This window comes from Salvelinus fontinalis, unplaced genomic scaffold (assembly GCF_029448725.1).
Source record: "Salvelinus fontinalis isolate EN_2023a unplaced genomic scaffold, ASM2944872v1 scaffold_0311, whole genome shotgun sequence".
Classification (NCBI taxonomy): domain Eukaryota; kingdom Metazoa; phylum Chordata; class Actinopteri; order Salmoniformes; family Salmonidae; genus Salvelinus; species Salvelinus fontinalis.
Window position 1 is genome coordinate 135419 of NW_026600520.1, and position 25829 is coordinate 161247.

A 25829-nucleotide genomic window follows, 5' to 3' on the forward strand; every position below is an offset into this window, starting at 1 on the left:
GATATTAGAATACAGTAACTCAGATTGATCACGTTGCCGGTGGTGAGGCATGTTGTTTGTTTACAGACCTCTTGCCAAGCAACACAATTTACTAACTTGGGGTCACTGTGTGTCTGTCTGTAGGTGTCTCTGGCTTCAGCCTCTCGCCCAGGACTGATTGATCTGTGGGAATTAGCAACCTGGCTGTTGACCAAGAGAAGGGGAGTAACACACTCTAACAGTAACAGCCAACACAGGGGAGGGAGTAACACTCTCTAACAGTAACAGCCAACACAGGGGAGGGAGTAACACTCTCTAACAGTAACAGCCAACACAGGGGAGGGAGCACCACACTCTAACAGTAACAGCCAACACAGGGGAGGGAGTAACTCTAACAGTAACAGCCAACACAGGGGAGGGAGCACCACACTCTAACAGTAACAGCCAACACAGGGGAGGGAGTAACACACTCTAACAGTAACATCCATCACAGGGGAGGGAGTAACACTATCTAACAGTAACAGCCAACACAGGGGAGGGAGTAACACTATCTAACAGTAACAGCCAACACAGGGGAGGGAGTAACACTATCTAACAGTAACAGCCAACACAGGGGAGGGAGTAACACTATCTAACAGTAACAGCCAACACAGGGGCGGGAGTAACACACTCTAACAGTAACAGCCAACACAGGGGAGGGAGTAACACTAACAGTAACAGCCAACACAGGGGAGGGAGTAACACTAACAGTTACAGCCAACACAGGGGAGGGAGTAACACTAACAGTAACAGCCAACACAGGGGAGGGAGTAACACAAACTAACAGTAACAGCCAACATGGGGGAGGGAGTAACACTAACAGTAACAGCCAACACAGGGGAGGGAGTAACACTAACAGTAACAGCCAACACAGGGGAGGGAGTAACACTAACAGTAACAGCCAACACAGGGGAGGGAGTAACATGAACAGTAACAGCCAACACAGGGGAGGGAGTAACACTAACAGTAACAGCCAACATAGGGGAGGGAGTAACACACACTAACAGTAACAGCCAACACAGGGGAGGGAGTAACACTAACAGAAACAGCCAACACAGGGGAGGGAGTAACACACTCTAACAGTAACAACCAACATAGGGGAGGGAGTAACACTAACAGCCAACACAGGGGAGGGAGTAACACTAACAGTAACAGCCAACATAGGGGAGGGAGTAACACTAACAGTAACAGCCAACACAGGGGAGGGAGTAACACTAACAGTAACAGCCAACACAGGGGAGGGAGTAACACTAACAGTAACAGCCAACACAGGGGAGGGAGTAACACTAACAGTAACAGCCAACACAGGGGAGGGAGTAACACTAACAGTAACAGCCAACACAGGGGAGGGAGTAACACTAACAGTAACAGCCAACACAGGGGAGGGAGTAACACTAACAGTAACAGCCAACACAGGGGAGGGAGTAACACTAACAGTAACAGCCAATACAGGGGAGGGAGTAACACTAACAGTAACAGCCAACACAGGGGAGGGAGTAACACTAACAGTAACAGCCAACACAGGGGAGGGAGTAACACGAACAGTAACAGCCAACACAGGGGAGGGAGTAACACTAACAGTAACAGCCAACATAGGGGAGGGAGTAACACACACTAACAGTAACAGCCAACACAGGGGAGGGAGTAACACTAACAGTAACAGCCAACACAGGGGAGGGAGTAACACACTCTAACAGTAACAACCAACATAGGGGAGGGAGTAACACTAACAGCCAACACAGGGGAGGGAGTAACACTAACAGTAACAGCCAACACAGGGGAGGGAGTAACACTAACAGTAACAGCCAACACAGGGGAGGGAGTAACACTAACAGTAACAGCCAACACAGGGGAGGGAGTAACACTAACAGTAACAGCCAATACAGGGGAGGGAGCCAGAACACTACAGGGTCTAACAGTAACAACCAGTGATAGAGGAGAATATTAATCTCAGCCAACGGTGCACATCACTCTCAGCCAAAGGCCTCTTTCAAAACATGTAGAACTAAGAACAGATATAGCCCTTGGTTCCCTCCAGATCTGACTGCCCTTGACCAGCACAAAAACATCCTGTGGCGCACTGCATTAGCATCAAACAGCCCCCGTGATATGCAACTTTTCAGGGAAGTCAGGAACCAATATTAACAGTCCAGTTAGGAAAGCTAAGGCCAGCTTTTTCAAACAGAAATTTGCATCCTGTAGTACTAACTCAAAAGTTTTGGGACACTGTAAAGTCCATGGAGAATAACAGCACCTCCTCTCAGCTTCCAACTGCACTGAGGACAGGAAACACTGTCACCACCGATAAATCTACAATAATTGAGAATTTCAATAAGCATTTTTCTACGGCTGGCCATGCTTTCCACCCGGCTACCCCTACCCCGGCCAACAGCTCTGCACCCCCCGCAGCAACTTGCCCAAGCCTCCCCCTTCTCCTTCACCCAAGTCCAGACAGCTGATGTTCTGAAAGAGCTGCAAAATCTGGATCCCTACAAATCAGCCAGGCTAGACAATCTGGACCCTCTCTAAAATTATCCTCCAAAATTGCTGCAACCCTTATTACTAGTTTGTTCAACCTCTCTTTCGTATCCCCTGAGATCCCCAAAGATTGGAAAGTTACCGTGGTCATCCCCCTCTTCACAGGGGGAGAAACTCTAGACCCAAACAGTTACAGACCTATATCCATCCTGCCCTGCCTTTCTAAAGCCAAGTTAACAAACAGATCACCGACCATTTTGAATCCCACCGTATCTTCTCCACTATGCAATCTGGTTTCCGAGCTGGTCATGGGTGCTCCTCAGCCACGCTCAAGGTCCTAAACGATATCATAACCACCATCGATAAAAGACAGTACTTTGTAGCCGTCTTCATCAACCTGGCCAAGGCTTTCGACTCTGTCAATCACCACATTCTTATCGGCAGACTCAATAGCCTTGGTTTCTCAAATGACTGCCTCGCCTAGTTCACCAACTACTTCTCACCAACTACTTCAGTGTGTAAAATCGGAGGGCCTGTTGTCCGGACCTCTGGCAGTCTCTATGGGGGTGCCACAGGGTTCAATTCTCGGGCCCACTCTTTTCTCTGTATACATCAATGATGTCGCTCTTGCTGCTGGTGATTCTCTGATCCACCTCTACGCAGACGACACCATTCTGTATACATCTGGCCCTTCTTTGGACACTGTGTTAACAAACCTCCAGACGAGCTTCAATGCCATACAGCACTCCTTCCATGGCCTCCAACTGCTCTTAAATACAAGTAAAACTAAATGCATGCTCTTCAACCGATCGCTGCCCACACCTGCCCGCCCGTCCAGCATCACTACTCTGGACGGTTCTGACTTAGAATATGTGGACAACTACAAATACCTAGGTGTCTGGTTAGACTGTAAACTCTCCTTCCAGACCCACATCAAACATCTCCAATCCAAAGTCAAATCTAGAATTGGCTTCCTATTTCGCAACAAAGCATCCTTCACTCATGCTGCCAAACATACCCTCATAAAACTGACTATCTTACCGATCTTTGACTTCGCGATGCCATTTACAAAATAGCCTCCAACACTCTACTCAGGAAATTGGATGTAGTCTATCACAGTGCCATCCGTTTTGTCACCAAACCCCCATATACTACCCACCACTGCGACCTGTACGCTCTCGTGGGCTGGCCCTCGCTTCATATTTGTCTCCAAACCCACTGGCTCCAGGTCATCTATAAGTCTTTGCTAGGTAAAGCACCGCCTTATCTCAGATCACTGGTCACCATAGCAACACCCACCCGTAGCACGTGCTCCAGCAGGTATATTTCACTGGTCATCCCCAAAGCCAATTTCTCCTTTGGCCGCCTCTCCTTCCAGTTCTCTGCTGCCAGTGACTGGAACGAATTTCAAAAATCGCTGAAGCTGGAGACTTATATCTCCCTCACTAACTTTAAGCATCAGCTGTCAGAGCAGCTTACCGATCACTGCACCTGTACATAGCCCATCTGTAAATAGCACACCCAACTACCTCATCCCCATATTATTATTATTTTTGCTCCTTTGCACCCCAGTATCTCTACTTGCACATCATCATCTGCACATCTATCACTCCAGGGTTAATCTGCTAAACTGTAATTACTTCGCTACTATGGCCTATTTATTGCCCACCTCCTCACGCCATTTGCACACACTGTACATAGATTTTTCTATTATGTTATTGATTGTGCGTTTGTTTATCCCATGTGTAACTCTGTGTTCTTGTTTTTGCTGCACTGCTTTGCTTTATCTTGGCCAGGTTGCAGTTGTAAATGAGAACTTGTTCTCAACTGGCCTACCTGGTTATATAAAGGTGACATGTATTCTTTAAAAAGCCATGGAGAGGAGCACTACTGTCTAAACTGCCCCCATCCTGGGAGACTAAGGATCTTTGGTGACTCCTTCCTCCACAACCTCACCAAGAGCAGAGCTATACAGCACTACTGTCAAACAGACCAGCCAGCAGGCATTGAGAGAAACACTACTGCCTACTGAAGACGCTCCATACCCCTCCTCCACCTCCATACCCCTCCTCCACAAACCTCCCTCCTTCCACCTCCCTCCTCCTCCTCCACAAATCTCCTCCTACCACTCCCTCCTCCTCCTCCACAAATCTCCTCCTACCCCTCCTTCCACCTCCCTCCTCCTCCTCCACAAATCTCCCACCCCATCCTCCCTCCCCGTGAAAACCCCAGCCATGGAGTGGAACATTTGTTTGATTTATTTAACCTTTATTTAACTAGGCATTACAGTCTACTGTAACAGTCCTGTCTAACCTGCCTTTATTTAGCAGAGGACCACCCTACACCCTCCCTAACATACCTCCTCCTGCCCCAGTCAGGATGGTGCCTCCCCCTCCCACCAACCAGCCCCATGTCTGCCTGTCCACCCTGCTGATCATGAGCAGTATGGCCCTGATCGATGCCTATCTGGTGGAACAGAACCACGGGCCCAGGAAGATAGGTATTATTATGAAACCTTTATTCAGTCAGGGAAGTTCCATTGAGTCCGATGTTTCTTTTACAAGGGTGCACTGTTTACAAATGAAGCATAAAATACATAGGACATAATAATGAATTATTAACACAATTCAGGAGCATGAGAAAGACAAAAAATACAATTCTAAACCAACTTGTACTACCTGTATCATTATTATTATTAATACATTTATCTGGGGAATAGGTATCTGTATCATGGTGATGGTAGGGGACCTGTGCTTCCTCATCGTGTTGCGGTACGTGGCGGTTTGGGTCGGGGCTGAGGTGCGGACCGCCAAGCGAGGTTACGCCATGATACTCTGGTTCCTCTATATCTTTGTCCTGGAGATCAAGGTATTTACAAGGCATTTTACATTTTGCTGTTGATGTTGTCATTTTGTCATTTCCCTTTTTGTTTAATTGGGCTCCCGTGTAAGTGCAGCATCTCAGTGCTAGAGGCGTCACTACAAACCCTGGTTCGATTGCAAGCTGTTTCACAACTGGCCGTGCTTGGGAGTCCCATAGGGCGGCGCACAATTGGCCTTTTGGCATTTGGATGAAAAGCGAGCACAGAGTAAACTGCCTGCTACTCAGTCCCAGTTGCTAATATATGCATATTATCAGTATAAACACTCTGAAGTTTCTAAAACTGTTTGAATGATGTCTGTGAGTATAACAGAACTCATATGGCAGGCAAAAACCTGAGAAAAATCCAACCAGGAAGTGGGAAATCTGAGGTTTGTAGGTTTTCAACTCTTGGCCTATCAAATACACATGTCTATGGGGTCATTTTGCACTTCCTAAGGCTTCCACTAGATGCCAACAGTCTTTGGAACCTTGTTTGATGCTTCTACTTTGAAGTGGGGGCGAATAAGAGGGGAATGAATCAGAGGTCTGCCAGAATGCCTTGAGCTCGTGACGCTCGTTCACGTGAGAGCGAGCTCTGTTCCATTGCTTTTCTACAGACAAAGGAATTCTCCGGTTGGAACATTATTGAAGATTTATGTTAAAAACATCCTAAAGATTGATTCTATACTTCGTTTGACATGTTTCTACGGACTGTAATATGACTTTTTGTTTGAACTTTTGCCTGGACCTGCCCGCGCGAGTTTAGATTGTGTACTGAACGCGCGAACCAAAAGGAGTAATTTGGACATTAATGATGGACTTTATGGAACAAATCAAACATTTATTATGGAACTGGGATTCCTGGGAGTGCATTCTGATGAAGATCATCAAAGGTAAGTGAATATTTCTAATGCTATTTCTGACTTATGTTGACTCCAACATGGCGGATATTTCTTTGGGTTGATTTGTCGTCTGAGCGACGTACTCAGATTATTGCATGGTTTATATTTCCGTAAAGTTTTTTTGAAATCTGACACAGCGGTTGCATTAAGGAGAAGTATATCTTTAAATCTGTGAATAACAAAAACTGAGGTTTTTGGATATAAATATGAACTTGATCGAACAAAACATACATGTATTGTGTACCATGTTGTCCCGGGAGTGTCATCTGATGAAGACTATCAAAGGTTAGTGATTAATTTTATCAATATTTCTGCTTTTTGTGACTCCTCTCTTTGGTTGGAAAATTGCTGTATGACTAGTTGCTGACCTAACATAACATAACATATGTTCTGCTTTCGCCGAAAAGCCTTTTTGAAACCGGACACTGTGGTTGGATTAATGAGAATTTTATCTTTAAAATGGTGTCTAATAATTCTATGTTTGAGAAAATTGAATTATGAGATTTCTCTTGATTGAATTTGGCGCCCTGCAATTTCATTGGCTGTTGGCGAGCTGAAGCCCAGTCCTAGACATGTTAACTGACTTGCCTAGTTAAATAAAGGTTAAATAAATAAAAAAGTATTATCCTTTCTTTAATGTTGTTCTATTATATAAAAAAAAAATAAGGTCGATGTCCGCGCTCCGGCAGAAAACTAAATAGCATAATAAAAACATCACCAACAAAATCTGTCAGTTTAAACTATAAATATGTATATACACTGCTCAAAAAAATAAAGGGAACACTTTAACAACACAATGTAACTCCAAGTCAATCACACTTCTGTGAAATCAAACTGTCCACTTAGGAAGCAACACTAATTGACAATAAATTTCACATGCTGTTGTGCAAATGGAATAGACAACAGGTGGAAATTATAGGCAATTAGCAAGACACCCCCAATAAAGGAGTGGTTCTGCAGGTGGTGACCAGAGACCACTTCTCAGTGTCCAGAGCATAGAGGCGCTACCAGGAGACAGGCCAGTACATCCGGAGACGTGGAGGAGGCCGTAGGAGGGCAACAACCCAGCAGCAGGACCGCTACCTCCGCCTTTGAGCAGGAGGAGCACTGCCAGAGCCCTGCAAAATGACCTCCAGCAGGCCACAAATGTGCATGTGTCTGCTCAAACGGTCAGAAACAGACTCCATGAGGGTGGTATGAGGGCGCGACATCCACAGGTGGGGGTTGTGCTTACAGCCCAACACCGTGCAGGACGTTTGGCATTTGCCAGAGAACACCAAGATTGGCAAATTCGCCACTGGCGCCCTGTGCTCTTCACAGATGAAAGCAGGTTCACACTGAGCACATGTGACAGACGTGACAGAGTCTGGAGACGCCGTGGAGAACGTTCTGCTGCCTGCAACATCCTCCAGCATGACCGGTTTGGCGGTGGGTCAGTCATGGTGTGGGGTGGCATTTCTTTGGGGGGCCGCACAGCCCTCCATGTGCTCGCCAGAGGTAGCCTGACTGCCATTAGGTACCGAGATGAGATCCTCAGACCCCTTGTGAGACCATATGCTGGTGCGGTTAGCCCTGGGTTCCTCCTAATGCAAGACAATGCTTGATCTCATGTTGCTGGAGTGTGTCAGCAGTTCCTGCAAGAGGAAGGCATTGATGCTATGGACTGGCCCGCCGTTCCCCAGACCTGAATCCAATTGAGCACATCTGGGACATCATGTCTCGCTCCATCCACCAACGCCACGTTGCACCACAGACTGTCCAGGAGTTGGTGGATGCTTTAGTCCAGGTCTGGGAGGAGATCCCTCAGGAGACCATCCACCACCTCATCAGGAGCATGCCCAGGCGTTGTAGGGAGGTCATACAGGCACGTGGAGGCCACACACACTACTGAGCCTCATGTTGACTTGTTTTAAGGACATTACATCAAAGTTGGATCAGCCTGTAGTGTGGTTTTCCACTTTAATTGTGAGGGTGACTCCAAATCCAGACCTCCATGGGTTGATAAATTTGATTTCCATTGATCATTTTTGTGTGATTTTGTTGTCAGCACATTCAACTATGTAAAGAAAAAAGTATTTAATAAGAATATTTCATTCATTCAGATCTAGGATGCGTTATTTTAGTGTTGCCTTTATTTTTTTGAGCAGTGTATATATTTTATTTTTTCTTCAATCCACCGTATCCGCCTATGTCGCACTTCCACATCTGCGGTGAAAGGTGACAGAGCTATAGTGGTGTTTGTCCAAGTGCTTTCCTCCCCATCTTAAATAAGCATGCTCCATTCAAAAAATGTAGAACCAGGAACAGATATAGCCCTTGGTTCACTCCAGACCTGACTGCCCTTAACCAACAGAAAAACATCCTGTGGTGTACTGCATTAGCTTCGAATAGTCTCCCCGCGATATTTTCAGGGAAGTTAGCAACCAATATACACAGGCAGTATTTCTACTTGCACAGTCATCTTCTGCACATCTATCACTCCAGTGTTTAATTGCTATATTTGTAATTATTTCGCCACTATGGCCTATTTATTGCCTTACCTCCCTTATCCTACCTCATTTGCACACATTGTATATAGACTTTTTCTATTGTATTATTGACTGTATGTTTGTTTATTCCGTGTGTAACTGTTGTTGTTTGTGTCACACTGCTTTGCTTTATCTTGACCAGGTCGCAGTTGTAAATGAGAACTTCTTCTCAACTGGCCTATCTGGTTAAATAAAAGTGGGAAAAAAACAAAAAACGAGACATCCCGAAAATCATAAAATCGTCTGTAGCATCCGAACGGTTTGGCATACAAACTAATAATAGACCCCTCTATTTTTGTATTTGTATTTATTATGGATCCCCATTTGCTGCTGCCAAGGCAGCATCTACTCTTCTTGGGGTCCAGGAACATGAGACAGTTACATACTGTTTAAAATACTACATGACATTACATAACACATATGAACAGATGACTCGAATGAATACGATGGTGTTCTCCCACACGCGTCTTGGAACTCGTCTGAAGTCAATTTGCCAATTTGCCAACTTCTGTCTAATATGACCCCTCTGTGCAATGGTGAGACTCTCACAAAACACATACAGTACCAGTCAAAGGTTTGGACACACCTACTCATTCAAGGGTCTTCATGGTCGAATTGCTGAAAATAAACCACTGCTAAAGGACACCAATAAGAAGAAGAGACTTACTTGGGAGAATGACCCATTCTAATAAGAAACACGAGCAATGGATATTAGACCGGTGGAAATCTGTCCTTTGGTCTGATGAGTCCAAATATGAGATTTTTGGTTCCAACCACCGTGTGTGAGACGCAGAGTTGGTGCACGGATTATCTCTACATGTGTGGTTCCCACCGTGAAGCATGGAGGAGGAGGTGTGATGGTGTGGGGGTGCTTTGATGGTGACACTGTCTGTGATTTATTTAGAATTCAAGGCACACTCAACCAGCATGGCCACCGCAGCATTCTGCAGCGATACACCATCCCATCTGGTTTGCGCTTAGTGGGACTATCACTTGTTTTTCAATAGGACAATGACCCAAAACATATCTCCAAGCTGTGTAAGGGCTATTTGACCAAGAAGGAGAGTGATGATGCTGCATCAGATGACCTGGCCTCCACAACCACCCGACCTCAACCCAATTGAGATGGTGTGGGATGAGTTGGACAGCAGAGTGAAGGAAAAGCAGCCAACAACTGCTCAGCATATGTGGGAACTCCTTCAAGACTGTTGGAAAAGCATTCATCATGAAGCTGGTTGAGAGAATGCCAAAAGTGTGCAAAGCTGTCAGCAAGGCAAAGGGTGGCTAGTTTGAAGAATCTAAAATATATGTTGATAAACAAATCAGAGAGAGAGACAGAGAGAGACAGAGACAGAGACAGAGACAGAGAGACAGAGAGACAGAGAGACAGAGAGACAGAGAGACAGAGAGACAGAGAGAGAGAGAGAGAGAGAGAGAGAGAGAGAGAGATAATTGTTGTCGAGGTGATGGAGAACGTGGAGGACCTCATCCGTTACCCAGTTGATTCATGGTGTTGACGCAGTAGGTGTTGCTGTTCATATGGGGGATATCCTTAACTTCTGCTGCTTCTATGTTTTCGAGAGGGAGTAACACAGCGAGTCAGGAAGCAGAATGAGTATAATAATAATAAACATGAAGAAACTACAAAACAGAAGCAGCGTACTGAACGTAACCAAAACCAATACTGCCAGATGACAGAAGCTACTGAGGGCTGTATGAAGGGAGAGTAAGCAGGGTGGTGATGACGTCCAGGTGTGTGTAACGATGGGGAGCAAGTGTGCGCAATGATGGTTGCCAGGTGTGCAAAATGTGGTTTGCCAGGACTGGTGGTTAGTAGACAACATTGAGCGCAGGAGGGAGGGAGCAGAAGGAGGCGTGACACTACGTATCTGTCAAGCACTTTGTGACAACTGCTGATGAAAAAAGGGCTGTATATAACACATTTTAATGACTTCCTTTTTGGTTGTTTTCCAGGTGTACTTTGTGTACCAGAACTACAAGGCTGACAGGAAGTCTCTGGATGCTATGGCCCGTAAGGCCCTGACCCTACTCCTCTCAGTCTGTGTCCCAGTGCTGTTTGTAGGTCTAGTGGCCATAGACCATATGGAGTACGTACAGCCGTTCAAGAAGAAAGACGAGCTCCGTAACAGGTACAACTGCCCCTGACCCAGGTACAACTGGTCCTGACCCATTCTAACAGGTACAACTGCCCCTGACCCAGGTACAACTGGTCCTGACCCATTCTAACAGGTACAACTGCCCCTGACCCAGGTACAACTGGTCCTGACCCATTCTAACAGGTACAACTGCCCCTGACCCAGGTACAACTGGTCCTGACCCATTCTAACAGGTAGAACTGGTCCTGACCCATTCTAACAGGTAGAACTGGTCCTGACCCATTCTAACAGGTAGAACTGGTCCTGACCCATTCTAATAGGTAGAACTGGTCCTGACCTATTCTAATAGGTAGAACTGGTCCTGACCCATTCTAATAGGTAGAACTGGTCCTGACCCATTCTAATAGGTAGAACTGGTCCTGACCCATTCTAATAGGTAGAACTGGTCCTGACCCATTCTAACAGGTAGAACTGGTCCTGACCCATTCTAACAGGTATAACTGGTCCTGACCCATTCTAATAGGTAGAACTGGTCCTGACCCATTCAAACAGGTAGAACTGGTCCTGACCCATTCAAACAGGTAGAACTGGTCCTGACCCATTCTAACAGGTAGAACTGGTCCTGACCCAGGTAGAACTGGTCCTGACCCATTCTAACAGGTAGAACTGGTTCTGACCCATTCTAACAGGTAGAACTGGTCCTGACCCATTCTAACAGGTAGAACTGGTCCTGACCCATTCTAACAGGTAGAACTGGTCCTGACCCATTCTAACAGGTAGAACTGGTCCTGACCCATTCTAACAGGTAGAACTGGTCCTGACCCAGGTAGAACTGGTCCTGACCCATTCTAACAGGTAGAACTGGTCCTGACCCATTCTAACAGGTAGAACTGGTCCTGACCCATTCTAACAGGTAGAACTGGTCCTGACCCATTCTAACAGGTAGAACTGGTCCTGACCCATTCTAACAGGTAGAACTGGTCCCGACCCATTCTAACAGGTAGAACTGGTCCCGACCCATTCTAACAGATAGAACTGGTCCCGACCCATTCTAACAGGTAGAACTGGTCCCGACCCATTCTAACAGGAAGAACTGGTCCCGACCCATTCTAACAGGTAGAATTGGTCCTGACCCAGGTAGAACTGGTCCTGACCCAGGTAGAACTGGTCCTGACCCATTCTAACAGGTAGAACTGGTCCTGACCCATTCTAACAGGTAGAACTGGTCCTGACCCAGGTACAACTGGTCCTGACCCATTCTAACAGGTAGAACTGGTCCTGACCCATTCTAACAGGTAGAACTGGTCCTGACCCAGGTACAACTGGTCCTGACCCATTCTAACAGGTAGAACTGGTCCTGACCCATTCTAACAGGTAGAACTGGTCCTGACCCATTCTAACAGGTAGAACTGGTCCTGACCCATTCTAACAGGTAGAACTGGTCCTGACCCATTCTAACAGGTAGAACTGGTCCTGACCCATTCTAACAGGTAGAACTGGTCCTGACCCATTCTAACAGGTAGAACTGGTCCTGACCCATTCTAACAGGTAGAACTGGTCCTGACCCATTCTAACAGGTAGAACTGGTCCCGACCCATTCTAACAGGTAGAACTGGTCCCGACCCATTCTAACAGGTAGAACTGGTCCCGACCCATTCTAACAGGTAGAACTGGTCCCGACCCATTCTAACAGGTAGAACTGGTCCCGACCCATTCTAACAGGTAGAACTGGTCCCGACCCATTCTAACAGGTAGAACTGGTCCCGACCCATTCTAACAGGTACAACTGGTCCCGACCCATTCTAACAGGTACAACTGGTCCCGACCCATTCTAACAGGTACAACTGGTCCTGACCCATTCTAACAGGTAGAACTGCCCCTGACCCATTCTAATAGGTAGAACTGCCCCTGACCCATTCTAATAGGTAGAACTGGTCCTGACCCAGGTACGACTGGTCCTGACCCATTATAACAGGTAGAACTGGTCCTGACCCAGGTAGAACTGGTCCTGACCCATTCTAACAGGTAGAACTGGTCCTGACCCATTCAACAGGTAGAACTGGTCCTGACCCATTCAACAGGTAGAACTGGTCCTGACCCATTCAACAGGTAGAACTGGTCCTGACCCATTCTAATAGGTACAACTGGTCCTGACCCATTCTAACAGGTAGAACTGGTCCTGACCCATTCTAATAGGTAGAACTGGCCCTGACCCATTCTAATAGGTAGAACCGGTCCTGACCCATTCTAACAGGTAGAACTGGTCCTGACCCAGGTAGAACTGGTCCCGACCCATTCTAACAGGTACAACTGGTCCTGACCCATTCTAACAGGTAGAACTGGTCCTGACCCATTCTAACAGGTAGAACTGGTCCTGACCCATTCTAACAGGTAGAACTGGTCCTGACCCATTCTAACAGGTACAACTGGTCCTGACCCATTCTAACAGGTACAACTGGTCCTGACCCATTCTAACAGGTACAACTGGTCCTGACCCAGGTAGAACTGGTCCTGACCCATTCTAACAGGTAGAACTGGTCCTGACCCATTCTAACAGGTAGAACTGGTCCTGACCCAGGTACAACTGGTCCTGACCCATTCTAACAGGTAGAACTGGTCCCGACCCATTCTAACAGGTAGAACTGGTCCCGACCCGTTCTAACAGGTAGAACTGGTCCCGACCCATTCTAACAGGTAGAACTGGTCCCGACCCATTCTAACAGGTAGAACTGGTCCCGACCCATTCTAACAGGTAGAACTGGTCCCGACCCATTCTAACAGGTAGAACTGGTCCTGACCCATTCTAACAGGTACAACTGGTCCTGACCCATTCTAACAGGTACAACTGGTCCTGACCCATTCTAACAGGTACAACTGGTCCTGACCCATTCTAACAGGTAGAACTGCCCCTGACCCATTCTAATAGGTAGAACTGGTCCTGACCCATTCTAACAGGTAGAACTGGTCCTGACCCAGGTACAACTGGTCCTGACCCATTCTAACAGGTACAACTGGTCCTGACCCATTCTAACAGGTAGAACTGGTCCTGACCCAGGTACGACTGGTCCTGACCCATTATAACAGGTAGAACTGGTCCTGACCCAGGTAGAACTGGTCCTGACCCATTCTAACAGGTAGAACTGGTCCTGACCCATTCAACAGGTAGAACTGGTCCTGACCCATTCAACAGGTAGAACTGGTCCTGACCCATTCTAATAGGTACAACTGGTCCTGACCCATTCTAACAGGTAGAACTGGTCCTGACCCATTCTAATAGGTAGAACTGGCCCTGACCCATTCTAATAGGTAGAACCGGTCCTGACCCATTCTAACAGGTAGAACTGGTCCTGACCCAGGTAGAACTGGTCCCGACCCATTCTAACAGGTACAACTGGTCCTGACCCATTCTAACAGGTAGAACTGGTCCTGACCCATTCTAACAGGTAGAACTGGTCCTGACCCATTCTAACAGGTAGAACTGGTCCTGACCCATTCTAACAGGTACAACTGGTCCTGACCCAGGTACAACTGGTCCTGACCCATTCTAACAGGTAGAACTGGTCCTGACCCATTCTAACAGGTAGAACTGGTTCTGACCCATTCTAACAGGTAAAACTGGTCCTGACCCATTCTAACAGGTAGAACTGGTCCTGACCCATTCTAACAGGTAGAACTGGTCCTGACCCATTCTAACAGGTAGAACTGGTCCTGACCCATTCTAACAGGTAGAACTGGTCCTGACCCAGGTAGAACTGGTCCTGACCCATTCTAACAGGTAGAACTGGTCCTGACCCATTCTAACAGGTACAACTGGTCCTGACCCATTCTAACAGGTACAACTGGTCCTGACCCATTCTAACAGGTACAACTGGTCCTGACCCATTCTAACAGGTACAACTGGTCCTGACCCATTCTAACAGGTACAACTGGTCCTGACCCATTCTAACAGGTACAACTGGTCCTGACCCATTCTAACAGGTAGAACTGGTCCTGACCCATTCTAACAGGTACAACTGGTCCTGACCCATTCTAACAGGTACAACTGGTCCTGACCCATTCTAACAGGTAGAACTGGTCCTGACCCATTCTAACAGGTAGAACTGGTCCTGACCCATTCTAACAGGTACAACTGGTCCTGACCCATTCTAACAGGTAGAACTGGTCCTGACCCATTCCCTCTGGGTGTGAGTTTGTGTGTCCTGGGGGTTGTGAGCATTAAGACATGTCCATTCTTTGTAAATTAAGGGACAATAAAGACATCTTCTGTTTTATGATCTTGTTTCTCTCCTGTCTTCAGGTTGTTCTGGGTCGTGGTGGACCTGCTCGATATCCTGGATATTCAGGCTAATCTCTGGGAACCCCTGAAGAAAGGTCTCCCTCTGTGGGCCGAAGGGCTTATGTTCTTCTACTGTTACATCATGTTGCTAGTCCTTCCCTGTGTCTCTCTTAGTGAGATCTCCATGCAGGGCATCAATATAGTCCCACACAAGATGATGCTATATCCTATCCTCAGCCTGGTCACCATTAATATGTTAACCTTGTTGATCAGAGGCTGTAACATGCTGCTGTATAGGGATGCCCGGGTCAGTGGGATCCTGATAGGGAAGAATGTGTTAGCTATCATACTAAAGACCTGTAGCTTCATCCAGTACAGGAGGCAGGTACAGAACGCTCCTCCTGCGTTCGGGTTGGAACGACAGAGGAACTCTGTACCACATCACCATGGTAACCAGGGTCTTGGACGCCCTGTTTCTATAGTGATGACCGCTCATCCGCAGGTGGGCCTCCCGGACCAGACAGCCCTGCCAGAGGTCACAACTACATGTCAACATACATGACTGAGACCCGGATCATACCATGTATGTATGACCCTCAGGATATTATACACGGGACACACAGGAACATCTGACTCTGACCAAAATCTACATGGACGTATCAATATCATGTTTGACCGGCAGGACTCTACAGGTCAACATCATGTGAAAAACCTTGTATGGATATCGTCACTGATCAGCGGGACACAGGATCCTTATGGAGTATAGAGCAGAGACATGGAGAATGTTTATGAAGAACCTTGATACAAAAAAGATTATAATACCAATATGTATATTATCATTGGAACACAGTGGACACTCTCCTTTTGGATAATATGGTGACATGGACAACACCTTCTAGTGTTACGTGTAATAAGTATAAAATACATATTAGTATGTTTAGTGTTAGAGAAAATGTCCATATTTTTTAAAGGTCTCTCTTGATGGAAACGTCGCCCCTGTGACCGTCTCAGAGGAACCAGTTAAAGGTCTCTCTTGATGGAAACGTCGCCCCTGTGACCGTCTCAGAGGAACCAGTTAAAGATCTCTCTTGATGGAAACAGCGCCCCTGTGACCGTCTCAGAGGAACCAGTTAAAGGTCTCTCTTGATGGAAACGTCGCCCCTGTGACCGTCTCAGAGGAACCAGTTAAAGGTCTCTCTTGATGGAAACGTCGCCCCTGTGACCGTCTCAGAGGAACCAGTTAAAGGTCTCTCTTGATGGAAACGTCGCCCCTGTGACCGTCTCAGATGAACCAGTTTCCCTCATGATCGATGTTGGACTTCGTCTTTCAAAAGAATCAGTTGCTCATTTCTTTACTCTTGTTGCTGAAATGTATTTCATGAATTGTTGTGTGTTTAGGCCCAGGGTCCTTGGCTTATTGATGAGCTTTGATGGCACTATGGTGTTGAACGCTGAGCTGTAGTCAGTGATTTAGTCCCAGGGTCCTTAACTTAGTGATGAGATTTCAGGGCACTATGGTGTTGAACGCTGAGCTGTAGTCAGTGATTTAGTCCCAGGGTCCTTGGCTTAGTGATGAGCTTTGAGGGCACTATGGTGTTGAACGCTGAGCTGTAATCAATGAACAGCATTCTCACATAGGTGTTCCTTTTGTCCAGGTGTGAAAGGGCAGTGTGGAGTGAGATAGAGATTGCATCATCTGTGGATCTGTTGGGGCGGTATGCAAATTGGAGTGGGTCTAGGGTTTCTGGGATAATGGTGTTGATGTGAGTCATGACCAGCCTTTCAAAGCACTTCATGGCTACAAATGTGAGTGCTACGGGTCGGTAGTCATTTAGGTAGGTTACCTTAGTGTTCTTGGGCACAGGGATTATGGTGGTCTGCTTGAAACATGTTGGTAATACAGACGCAGTCAGGAAGAGGTTAAAAATGTCAGTGAAGACACTTGCCAGTTGGTCAGCGCATGCTCAGAGTACATGTCCTGGTAATCCATCTGGCCCTGGAGCTTTGTGAATGTTGACCTGTTTAAAGGTCTTACTCACTTCGACTGTGCAGAGCATGGTCACACAGTCGTCCAAAACAGCTGATGCTCTCATGCATGTTTCAGTGTTACTTGCCTCGAAGTGAGCATAGAAGGTATTTAGCTCGTCTGGTAGGCTTGTGTCACTGGGCAGCTCTCGGCTGTGCTTCCCTTTGTAGTCTAATAGTTTGCGTCGGAGCCGATGTAGTACGATTTATTCTTAGTCCTGTATTGACGCTTTTCCTGTTTGATGGTTCGTCGGAGGTCATAGTGAGATTTATTATAAGCTTCCGGGTTAGAGTCCCACTCCTTGAAATCGGCAGCTCTACCCTGTAGCTCAGTGTGGATGTTGCCTGTTTCTGGTTGGGGTATGTACGTACAGTCACTGTGGGGATGACGTTATGGATGCACTTATTGATGAAGCCAGTGACTGATGTGATGTACTCCTCAATGCCATCGGAGAATCCCGGAACCTACACTACCGGTCAAAAGGCACATTTGTACCTTTTCAAAAGCGATCGACTGTATGTAAGAAAGGTACTCTGTACCTACACTACCGGTCAAAAGTTTTAGAACATCTACTCATTCAAGAGTTTTTCTTTATTTTTACTATTTTCTACATTGTAGAATAATAGTGAAAACATCAAAACTATGAAATAACACATATGGAATCATGTAGTAATCAAAAAAGTGTTAAACAAATCAACATATATTTTATATTTGAGATTCTTCAAATAGCCATCTTTTGCCTTGATGACAGCTTTGCACAGTCTTGGCATTCTTCAACCAGCTTCATGAGGGAGTCACCTGGAATGCATTTCAATTAACAGGTGTGCCTTCTTAAAAGTTAATTTGTGGAATTTCTTTCCTTCTTTTGAGCCACTCAGTTGTGTTGTGACAAGGTAGGAGTGGTATACAGAAGATAGCCCTATTTGGTAAAAGACCAAGTCCATATTATGGCAAGAACAGCTCAAATAAGCAAAGAGAAATGACAGTCCATCATTACTTTAAGACATGAAGGTCAGTCAATATGGACCATTTCAAGAACTTTGAACGTTTTTTTAAGTGCAGTCGCAGAAACCAAAACCAAGAGCTATGAAGAAACTGGCTCACATGAGGACCGCCAAAGGAATGGAAGATCCAGAGTTTCCTCAGCTGCAGAGGATAAGTTCATTAGAGTTACCAGAATCAGAAATTGCAGCCCAAATAAATGCTTCACATTTAACAGACACATCTCAACATCAACTGTTCAGAGGAGACTGAGTGAATCAGGCCTCGAATTGCTGCAAAGAAACCACTACTAAAGGACGCCAATAAGAAGAGACTTGCTTGGGCCAAGAAACATGAGCAATGGACATTAGACCGGTGGAAATTTGTCCTTTGGTCTGGAGTCTAAATTGGAGATTTTTGGTTCCAACCGCAGTGTATTTGTGAGACACAGTGTGGGTGAACGGATGGTTAATGATCGCTGCATGAGTATTTCCCACCGTAAACATGGAGGAGGAGGTGTGATGGTGCTTTGCTGGTGACACTGTCTGTGATTTATTTAGAATTCAAGGCACACTTCACCAGCATGGCTACCACAGCATTCTACAGTGATACGCCATCCCATCTGGTTTATGCTTAGTGGGACTATCATTTGTTTTTCAATAGGACAATGACCCAACACACCTCCAGGCTGTATAAGAGCTATTTTACCAAAAAGGAGAGTGATGGAGTGCTGCATCAGATGACCTGGCCTCCACAATCACCCGACCTCAACCAAAACCTTTGAACGGTGTTCCAGCCGGTGCTGCAAAACAGTCCTGTAGCTTAGCAACTGCTTTATCTGACCACTTTTTTATTGACCGAGTCACTGGTACTTCCTGCTTTCGTTTTTGCTTGTAAGCGGGAATCAGGAGGATATAATTATGGTCAGATTTGCCAAATGGAGGGCGAGGGAGAGCTTTGTACGCGTCTCTGAGTAAAGGTTGTCTAGAGTTGTTTTCCCTCTGGTTGCACATTTAGCTGGTAGAAATGAGGTAAAACTGATAGAGTGCTAAGGATAACACAATGTTATTTCCGGTCACAACTCGTGGACTTGTTTACGTGCTGCTGTGCGGTTTGTTGCTAACGTTACTTTGCTACCTGCCAACTTTACGGTTTTTAATTACCGTTTTATATTTAAAAATTTTCCTCTCGCTCAACTTTTTCATCATCATCTGCACACCTATCACTCCAGTGGTAATATGAAATTGTAATTATTTCGCCACTATGGCATATTTATTCCCTTACCTCCCTAATCTTGCTACATTTGCACACACTGTACATACATTTTTCTATTGTGTTATTGACTGTCCGTTTGTTAATGTGTAACTCTGTGTTCTTGTTTATGTCGCACTGCTTTGCTTTATCTTGACCAGGTCGCAGTTGTAAATGAGAACTAGTTCTCAACTGGCCTACCTGGTTAAATAAAGGGTTAGGGTTGTAAATGAGAACTAGTTCTCAACTGGCCTACCTGGTTAAATAAAGGTGAAATAAAAATGTAAAAAAAAATTACAACTTTTTCACTCTGGACGCTTTATCTGGACGTGGTTCATCAGGACCTCCACCAGCCGAAGCTAAGCAGTAACATTATCAGGATGCCTTCTAATTGCAGTTGCTGTACTCATAATATACAGGAGAACGATCGCCTTATGGCGAGGGTAGCTGTGCTGCAAGCCCAGCTTCAGACGCAATCGTTAGGCAAGGGTAATTTCAGTGTAGGAAAGGATGAAACAGCATCTGTGCCACCAGTAAGTACAGATAGTAGTATAAATCCCCTCGCACAGTCCCCACAGCCGGACAACTTTCTCATGACTTCTGGAGGCACAGTCCCCGCAGCCGGACAACTTTCTCATGGCTTCTGGAGATACGGTCCCCGCAGACGGACATCTTTCTCATTGCTTCTGGAGGCACAGTCCCCGCAGCCGGACAACTTTCTCATGGCTTCTGGAGATACGGTCCCCGCAGACGGACATCTTTCTCATTGCTTCTGGAGGCACAGTCCTCGCAGCCAGACAACTTTCTCATGGCTTCTGGAAGGAAATGCTGTAGGAATGCTCAACCGGTGTCACTCATTCAGCCGATATAAACTTTAATCCAGTTCTCCCCATTAAGCAACGAGTCGGAGTCAGAGGCCGAGCCTTCTCTGGTCTCTCCTCCATCCGTTACAGGGTCTGAGATGCTGAAGCCTCCCACCATTAGCTCTGACAAATTGAAAAGCCTAGTCATTGGTGACTCCATTACCCGCAGTATTAGACAAAAAATAAAATAATAATAATTATCCAGTGATCATACACTGTTTACCAGGGGGCAGGGCTACCGTTGTTAAGGCTAATCTGAAGATGGTGTTGGCTAAGGCTAAAACTGGCGAGTGTAGAGAGTATAGAGATATTGTTGTCCACGTCGGCACCAACGATGTTAGGATGAAACAGTCAGAGGTCACCAAGCGCAACATAGCTTCAGCGTGTAAATCAGCTGGAAAGATGTCGGCATCAAGTAATTGTCTCTGGCCCCCTCCCAGTTAGGGGGAGTGATGAGCTCTACAGCAGAGTCTCACAACTCAATCGCTGTAGAGTTGTGAAATGATGTTATGATATCGTTTAGGACCTTGAGCGTGGCTGAGGTGCACCCATGACCAGCTTTGAAGCCAGATTGCACAGCGGAGAAGGTACGGTGGGATTCGAAATGGTTGGTAATCTGTTTGTTAACTTGGCTTTCGAAGACCTTAGAAAGGCAGGGCAGGATGGATATAGGTCTGTAACTGTTAGGGTCAAGAGTGTCCCCCCCTTTGAAGAGGGGGATAACCATGTGCAGTTTTCCAATCTTTGGGAATCTCAGACGATACAAAAGAGAGGTTGAACAGGCTAGTAATAGAGGTTGCAACAATTTTGGCTGATAATTTTAGAAAGAGAGGGTCCAGATTGTCTAGCCCGGCTGATTTGTACGGGTCCAGGATTTGCAGCTTTTTCAGAACATCAGCTATCTGGTTTGGGGGAGGTTTGGGCGAGTTGCTGTGGGGAGCGCAGGGCTGATGACCGGGGTAGGGGTAGCCAGGTGGAAAGCATGGCCAGTCGTAGAAAAATGCTTATTGAAATTCTCAATTATTGTGGATTTATCGATAGTGACAGTGTTTCCTGGCCTCAGTGCAGTAGGCAGCTGGGAGGAGGTGCTCTTATTCTTCATGGACTTTAGTTTCCCAGAACCTTTTTGAGTTTGTACTAAAGGATGCAAATTTCTGTTTGAAAAAGCTTGCCTTAGCTTTCCTAACTGCCTGTGTATATTGGTTCCTAACTTCCCTGAAAAGTTGCATATCATGGAGGCTATTCGATGCTAATGCAGAACGCCACAGGATGTTTTTGTGCTGGTCAAGGGCAGTCAGGTCTGGAGAGAACCAAGGGCTATATCAATACCTGGTTCTAATTTTTTTGAATGGAGCATGGTTATTTAAGATGGTGAGGAAGGCACTTTTAAAGAATATCTAGGCATCCTCTACTGACGGGTTGAGGTCAATGTCATTCCAGGATACCCCGGCCAAGTCGATTAGAAATGCCTGTTCGCTGAAGTGTTTTAGGGAGCGTTTGACAGTGATGAGTGGAGGTTGTTTGACCGCTGACCCATTACGGATGCAGGCAATGAGGCAGTGATCGCTGAGATCTTGGTTGAAAACAGCAGAGGTGTATTTGGAGGGCGAGTTAGTTAGGATGATATCTATGAGGGTGCCCGTGTTTACGGATTTGGGGTTGTACCTGGTAGGTTCATTGATAATGTGTGAGATTGAGGGCATCAAGCTTAGATTGCAGGATGGCCGGGGTGTTAAGCATGTCCCAGTTCAGGTCACCTAGCAGCACGAGCTCAGAAGATAGATGGGGGCAATCAATTCACATTTGGTGTCCAGGGTACAGCTGGGGGCAGAGGGTGGTCTATAACAAGCGGCAACGGTGAGAGACTTGTTTCTGGAAAGGTGAATTTTTAGAAGTAGAAGCTCGAATTGTTTGGGTACAGACTTGGATACTAAGACAGAACTCTGCAGGCTATCTCTGCAGTAGATTGCAACACCGCCCCCTTTGGCAGTCCTTGGCGGAAAATGTTATAGTTAGGGATGGAAATTTCAGGGTTTTTGGTTTTTGGCAGCTAAGACATCCGGGTTAGCAGTTAGCAGACCGGGGCTAGCAAGCTAGCATAAGGGCCTTAAAGGACGTCGCGAAGAGGGAAAGTCTGTTTTTGCCTCCTTGTTCGGTGACGTCGATAGAACAGTCGTGGAATTAGTAGGGTTCCAAGTAGCAGATGGTTCCAATTGGTAAAATGGGTATAGTGGTCCAAGAAACTGGCCGATGGATCAGCTGACAGTACAACTAACAGCACAATATGCTCTAGATAGCTAGCAGGCCGTGGTTAGAAGAATGGGCCTTCAGGGGACGTCGAGCCTGAGGGGCCTGTTGGGATCCTCGGGCAGATTCTGTTGGTATTCCAGTCGTGAAGGATCGGCGGGGTCCCGTGTCCCGTACCGGCAGTAGAAGGGGTCCGGATTTTGTTGCCGAGGAGTGGGCTTCAGGAGGAGCCCTAGCCGGGAGATGGGTCTAGCATGGGCTAGCTCCAGGACAGAAACATTAGCCAGGAGTAGTCAACCTGGGTTGTGGTTCGCTAGCTGCGATGATCCAGATGAAAAGGTTTAGAGTTTGCAGTAGGAATCAGGGGATATGGAGAGAAAAATAGGTCCGGTATGCTCTGGTTTGAAACGCGTTGTACAAACTGGCGAAAGCTTTCCGAGCTTAAGGTTAGCTGATGACAGTTAGCAGTGGTTAGCTGACTAATAGCTGGTAGCTAGTTAGCTAGCTAGCTTCAGTTGAGGTATTCCAGTTCGGAGGTAAATAGAAATACTTTAGGAAAAAAACAGATCCACACCACATTGGGTGAGGCGGGTTGCAGGAGAGTATTTTGAAGTTGAAGTTTAGGAAAAATATAAAAAAGAATGCGAAGAAAAATATATAAAAATATATATACATGGGACAAGACAAAGACAAAGACGTCTGACTGCTACGCCATCTTGGATTTTTATTTAAATATTGACTGGCTATCATCAAGCTGCCCACTCAAGAAAAAGCTTCAAACTGTAACCAGTGGCTGCTACCTGGTTCAGGTTATCAGTCAACCTACCAGGGTATTTACAAACAGCACAGGAGTTATCAGTCAACCTACCAGGGTATTTATAAACAGCACAGGGGTTATCAGTCAACCTACCAGGGTCGTTACAAACAGCACAGGAATGAGATCATCAACATGTATTGATCACATCTTTACAACAGGAAGTGTTGTAGTAATTCCTGTTACTGATGTAGAGAAAATCAACACACCTCCAAAGAAGATCTGTTGCTCCGTGTAATGAGGACCAGACACGGCACTTGACACATTCATGAAAATGCTTATTCCAGTTGCTAATAAGCATGTGCACCCATTAAGAAAATGACATGAAATGAAATCACATCCAAGTATACCAAATTATGAAAGACAAGCATTGTGATTTTAAATTCCGTAAAGTTAGTGTGGAAGCGGTGAAAAAATTACTTAGGATAATAGCGGAAAATATCACCACTCCTATTTGCCATATTTTCAATTTAAGCTAGAATGTGTGTACCCTAAGGCCTGGAGGGAAGCAAAAGTCATCTCACTACCTAAGAATAGTAAAGCCCCATTTACTGGCTCAAATAGCTGACCAATCAGCCTGTTACTAATCCTTAGTAAACTTTTGAAAAAAAATTGTGATACAATGCTATTTTACAGTAAAGAATTTGACAACACTTTCAGCATGCTTATAGAGAAGGACATTCAACAAACACCGCACTTACACAAATGACTGATGATTGGCTGAGAGAAATTGATGATAAAAAGAGGCTGTTTTGTTAGACTTCAGCGCGACGTTTCATTATCGATTATAGTCTGCTGCTGGAAAAACTTGTGTTATGGTTTAAAAACGTAATATGGCTGCAATCACGGTAACGGGATCGATATGACAACAGCCAGTGGAAGTGCAGAGTCACCAAATTCAAACAACAGAAATCTCATAATTAAAATTCCTCAAACATACATGTGTCTTATACCATTTTAAAGGTAATCTTGTTGTTAATCCCACCAAAGTGTCCGATTTCAAATAGGCTTTTCAGCGAAAGCACCACAAACGATTATGTTAGGTCACCACCAACTCAAAGAAAAATTCTGTCATTTTTCCAGCCAAAGAGAGGAGCCACAAATAGCACAAAGAGATAAAATAAATCACTAACCTTTGATGATCTTTATCAGATGACACTCATAGGACTTCATGTTACACAATACATGCATGTTTTGTTTGATAAAGTTAATATTTATATAAAAAAATCTGAGTTTACATTGGCGCGTTACATTCACTAGTTCCAAAAACATCCAGTGATAGTGCATAGCCACATCGTTTCAACAGAAATACTCATCATAAATGTAGATGATAATACAAGTTATAGACATGGAATTATAGATATACCTCTCCTTAATGCAACCGCTGTGTCAGATTTAAAAAAAACTTTACGGAAAAAGCAAACCATGCAATAATCTGAGACGGAGCTCAGATGAATAGCCAAATTAGCCGCCATGTTGGACTCAACAGAAACCAGAAAATACATGATAAATGTTTCCTTACCTTTGATGAACTTCATCAGAATGCAGTCCTAGGAATCCCAGGTCCACAATAAATGTTTGATTTGTTCGATAATGTCCGTTATTTATATCCAATTAGCTACTTTTGTTAGCGGTTTGGTAAACAATTCCAAAGTCACAAAGTGCGTCTACTATAACGTGACGAAATGTCCAAAAGTTCCGTAACAGTCAGTACATTTGTAGCCTGCTGGAGGTCATTTTGCAGGGCGCTGGCAGTGCACTTCCTTGCACAAAGGCGGAGGTAGCGGTCCTGCTGCTGGGTTGTTGCCCTCCTACGGCCTCCTCCACGTCTCCTGATGTACTGGCCTGTCTCCTGGTAGCGCCTCCATGCTGTGGACACTACGCTGACAGACACAGCAACCCTTTTTGCCACAGCTCGCATTGATGTGCCATCCTGGATGAACTGCACTACCTGACCCACTTGTGTGGGTTGTAGACTCCGTCTCATGCTACCACTAGAGTGAGAGCACCGCCAGCATTCAAAAGTGACCAAAACATCAGCCAGGAAGCATAGGAACTGAGAAGTGGTCTGTGGTCACCACCTGCAGAATCACTCCTGTTTTGGGGGGTGTCTTGCTAATTGCCTATAATTTCCACCTTTTGTCTATTCCATTTGCACAACAGCATGTGAAATGTATTGTCAATCAGTGTTGCTTCCTAAGTGGACAGTTTGATTTCACAGAAGTGTGATTGACTTGGAGTTACATTGTGTTGTTTAAGTGTTCCCTTTATTTTTTTGAGCAGTGTATTTATATATTCTTATTCATTCCTTTAGATTTGTGTGTATAAGGTAGTTGTTGTGAAATTGTTAGATTACTTGTTAGATATTACTGCATGGTCGGAACTAGAAGCACAAGCATTTCACTACACTCGCATTAACATCTGCTAACCATGTGTATGTGACCAATAAAATGTGATTTGATTTAA

The 25829-nt window shown here is 45.5% G+C and overlaps 1 protein-coding gene across 1 annotated transcript; it reads left to right on the top strand.

Annotated features, from left to right (window-relative positions):
* The first annotated feature begins 1590 nt into the window (after positions 1–1590).
* LOC129845459 (transmembrane protein 121) lies at positions 1591–25829 on the top strand. Its single transcript, XM_055913404.1, has 4 exons — positions 1591–4996; positions 5216–5364; positions 10763–10938; positions 15203–25829. The coding sequence occupies exons 1-4, from the start codon at positions 4876–4878 to the stop codon at positions 15741–15743; spliced, it is 987 nt and encodes a 328-aa protein (XP_055769379.1). The 5' UTR covers positions 1591–4875; the 3' UTR covers positions 15744–25829.

Excerpts from the sequence above, each read along its gene's own strand:
- LOC129845459 (XM_055913404.1), top strand. The coding sequence starts at position 4,876 with ATGGTGCCTCCCCCTCCCACCAACCAGCCCCATGTCTGCCTGTCCACC. Across the intron at positions 4,997-5,215 it reads CCACGGGCCCAGGAAGATAG|GTATCTGTATCATGGTGATG; the intron begins GTATTATTATGA and ends TCTGGGGAATAG. Across the intron at positions 5,365-10,762 it reads TCTTTGTCCTGGAGATCAAG|GTGTACTTTGTGTACCAGAA; the intron begins GTATTTACAAGG and ends GTTGTTTTCCAG.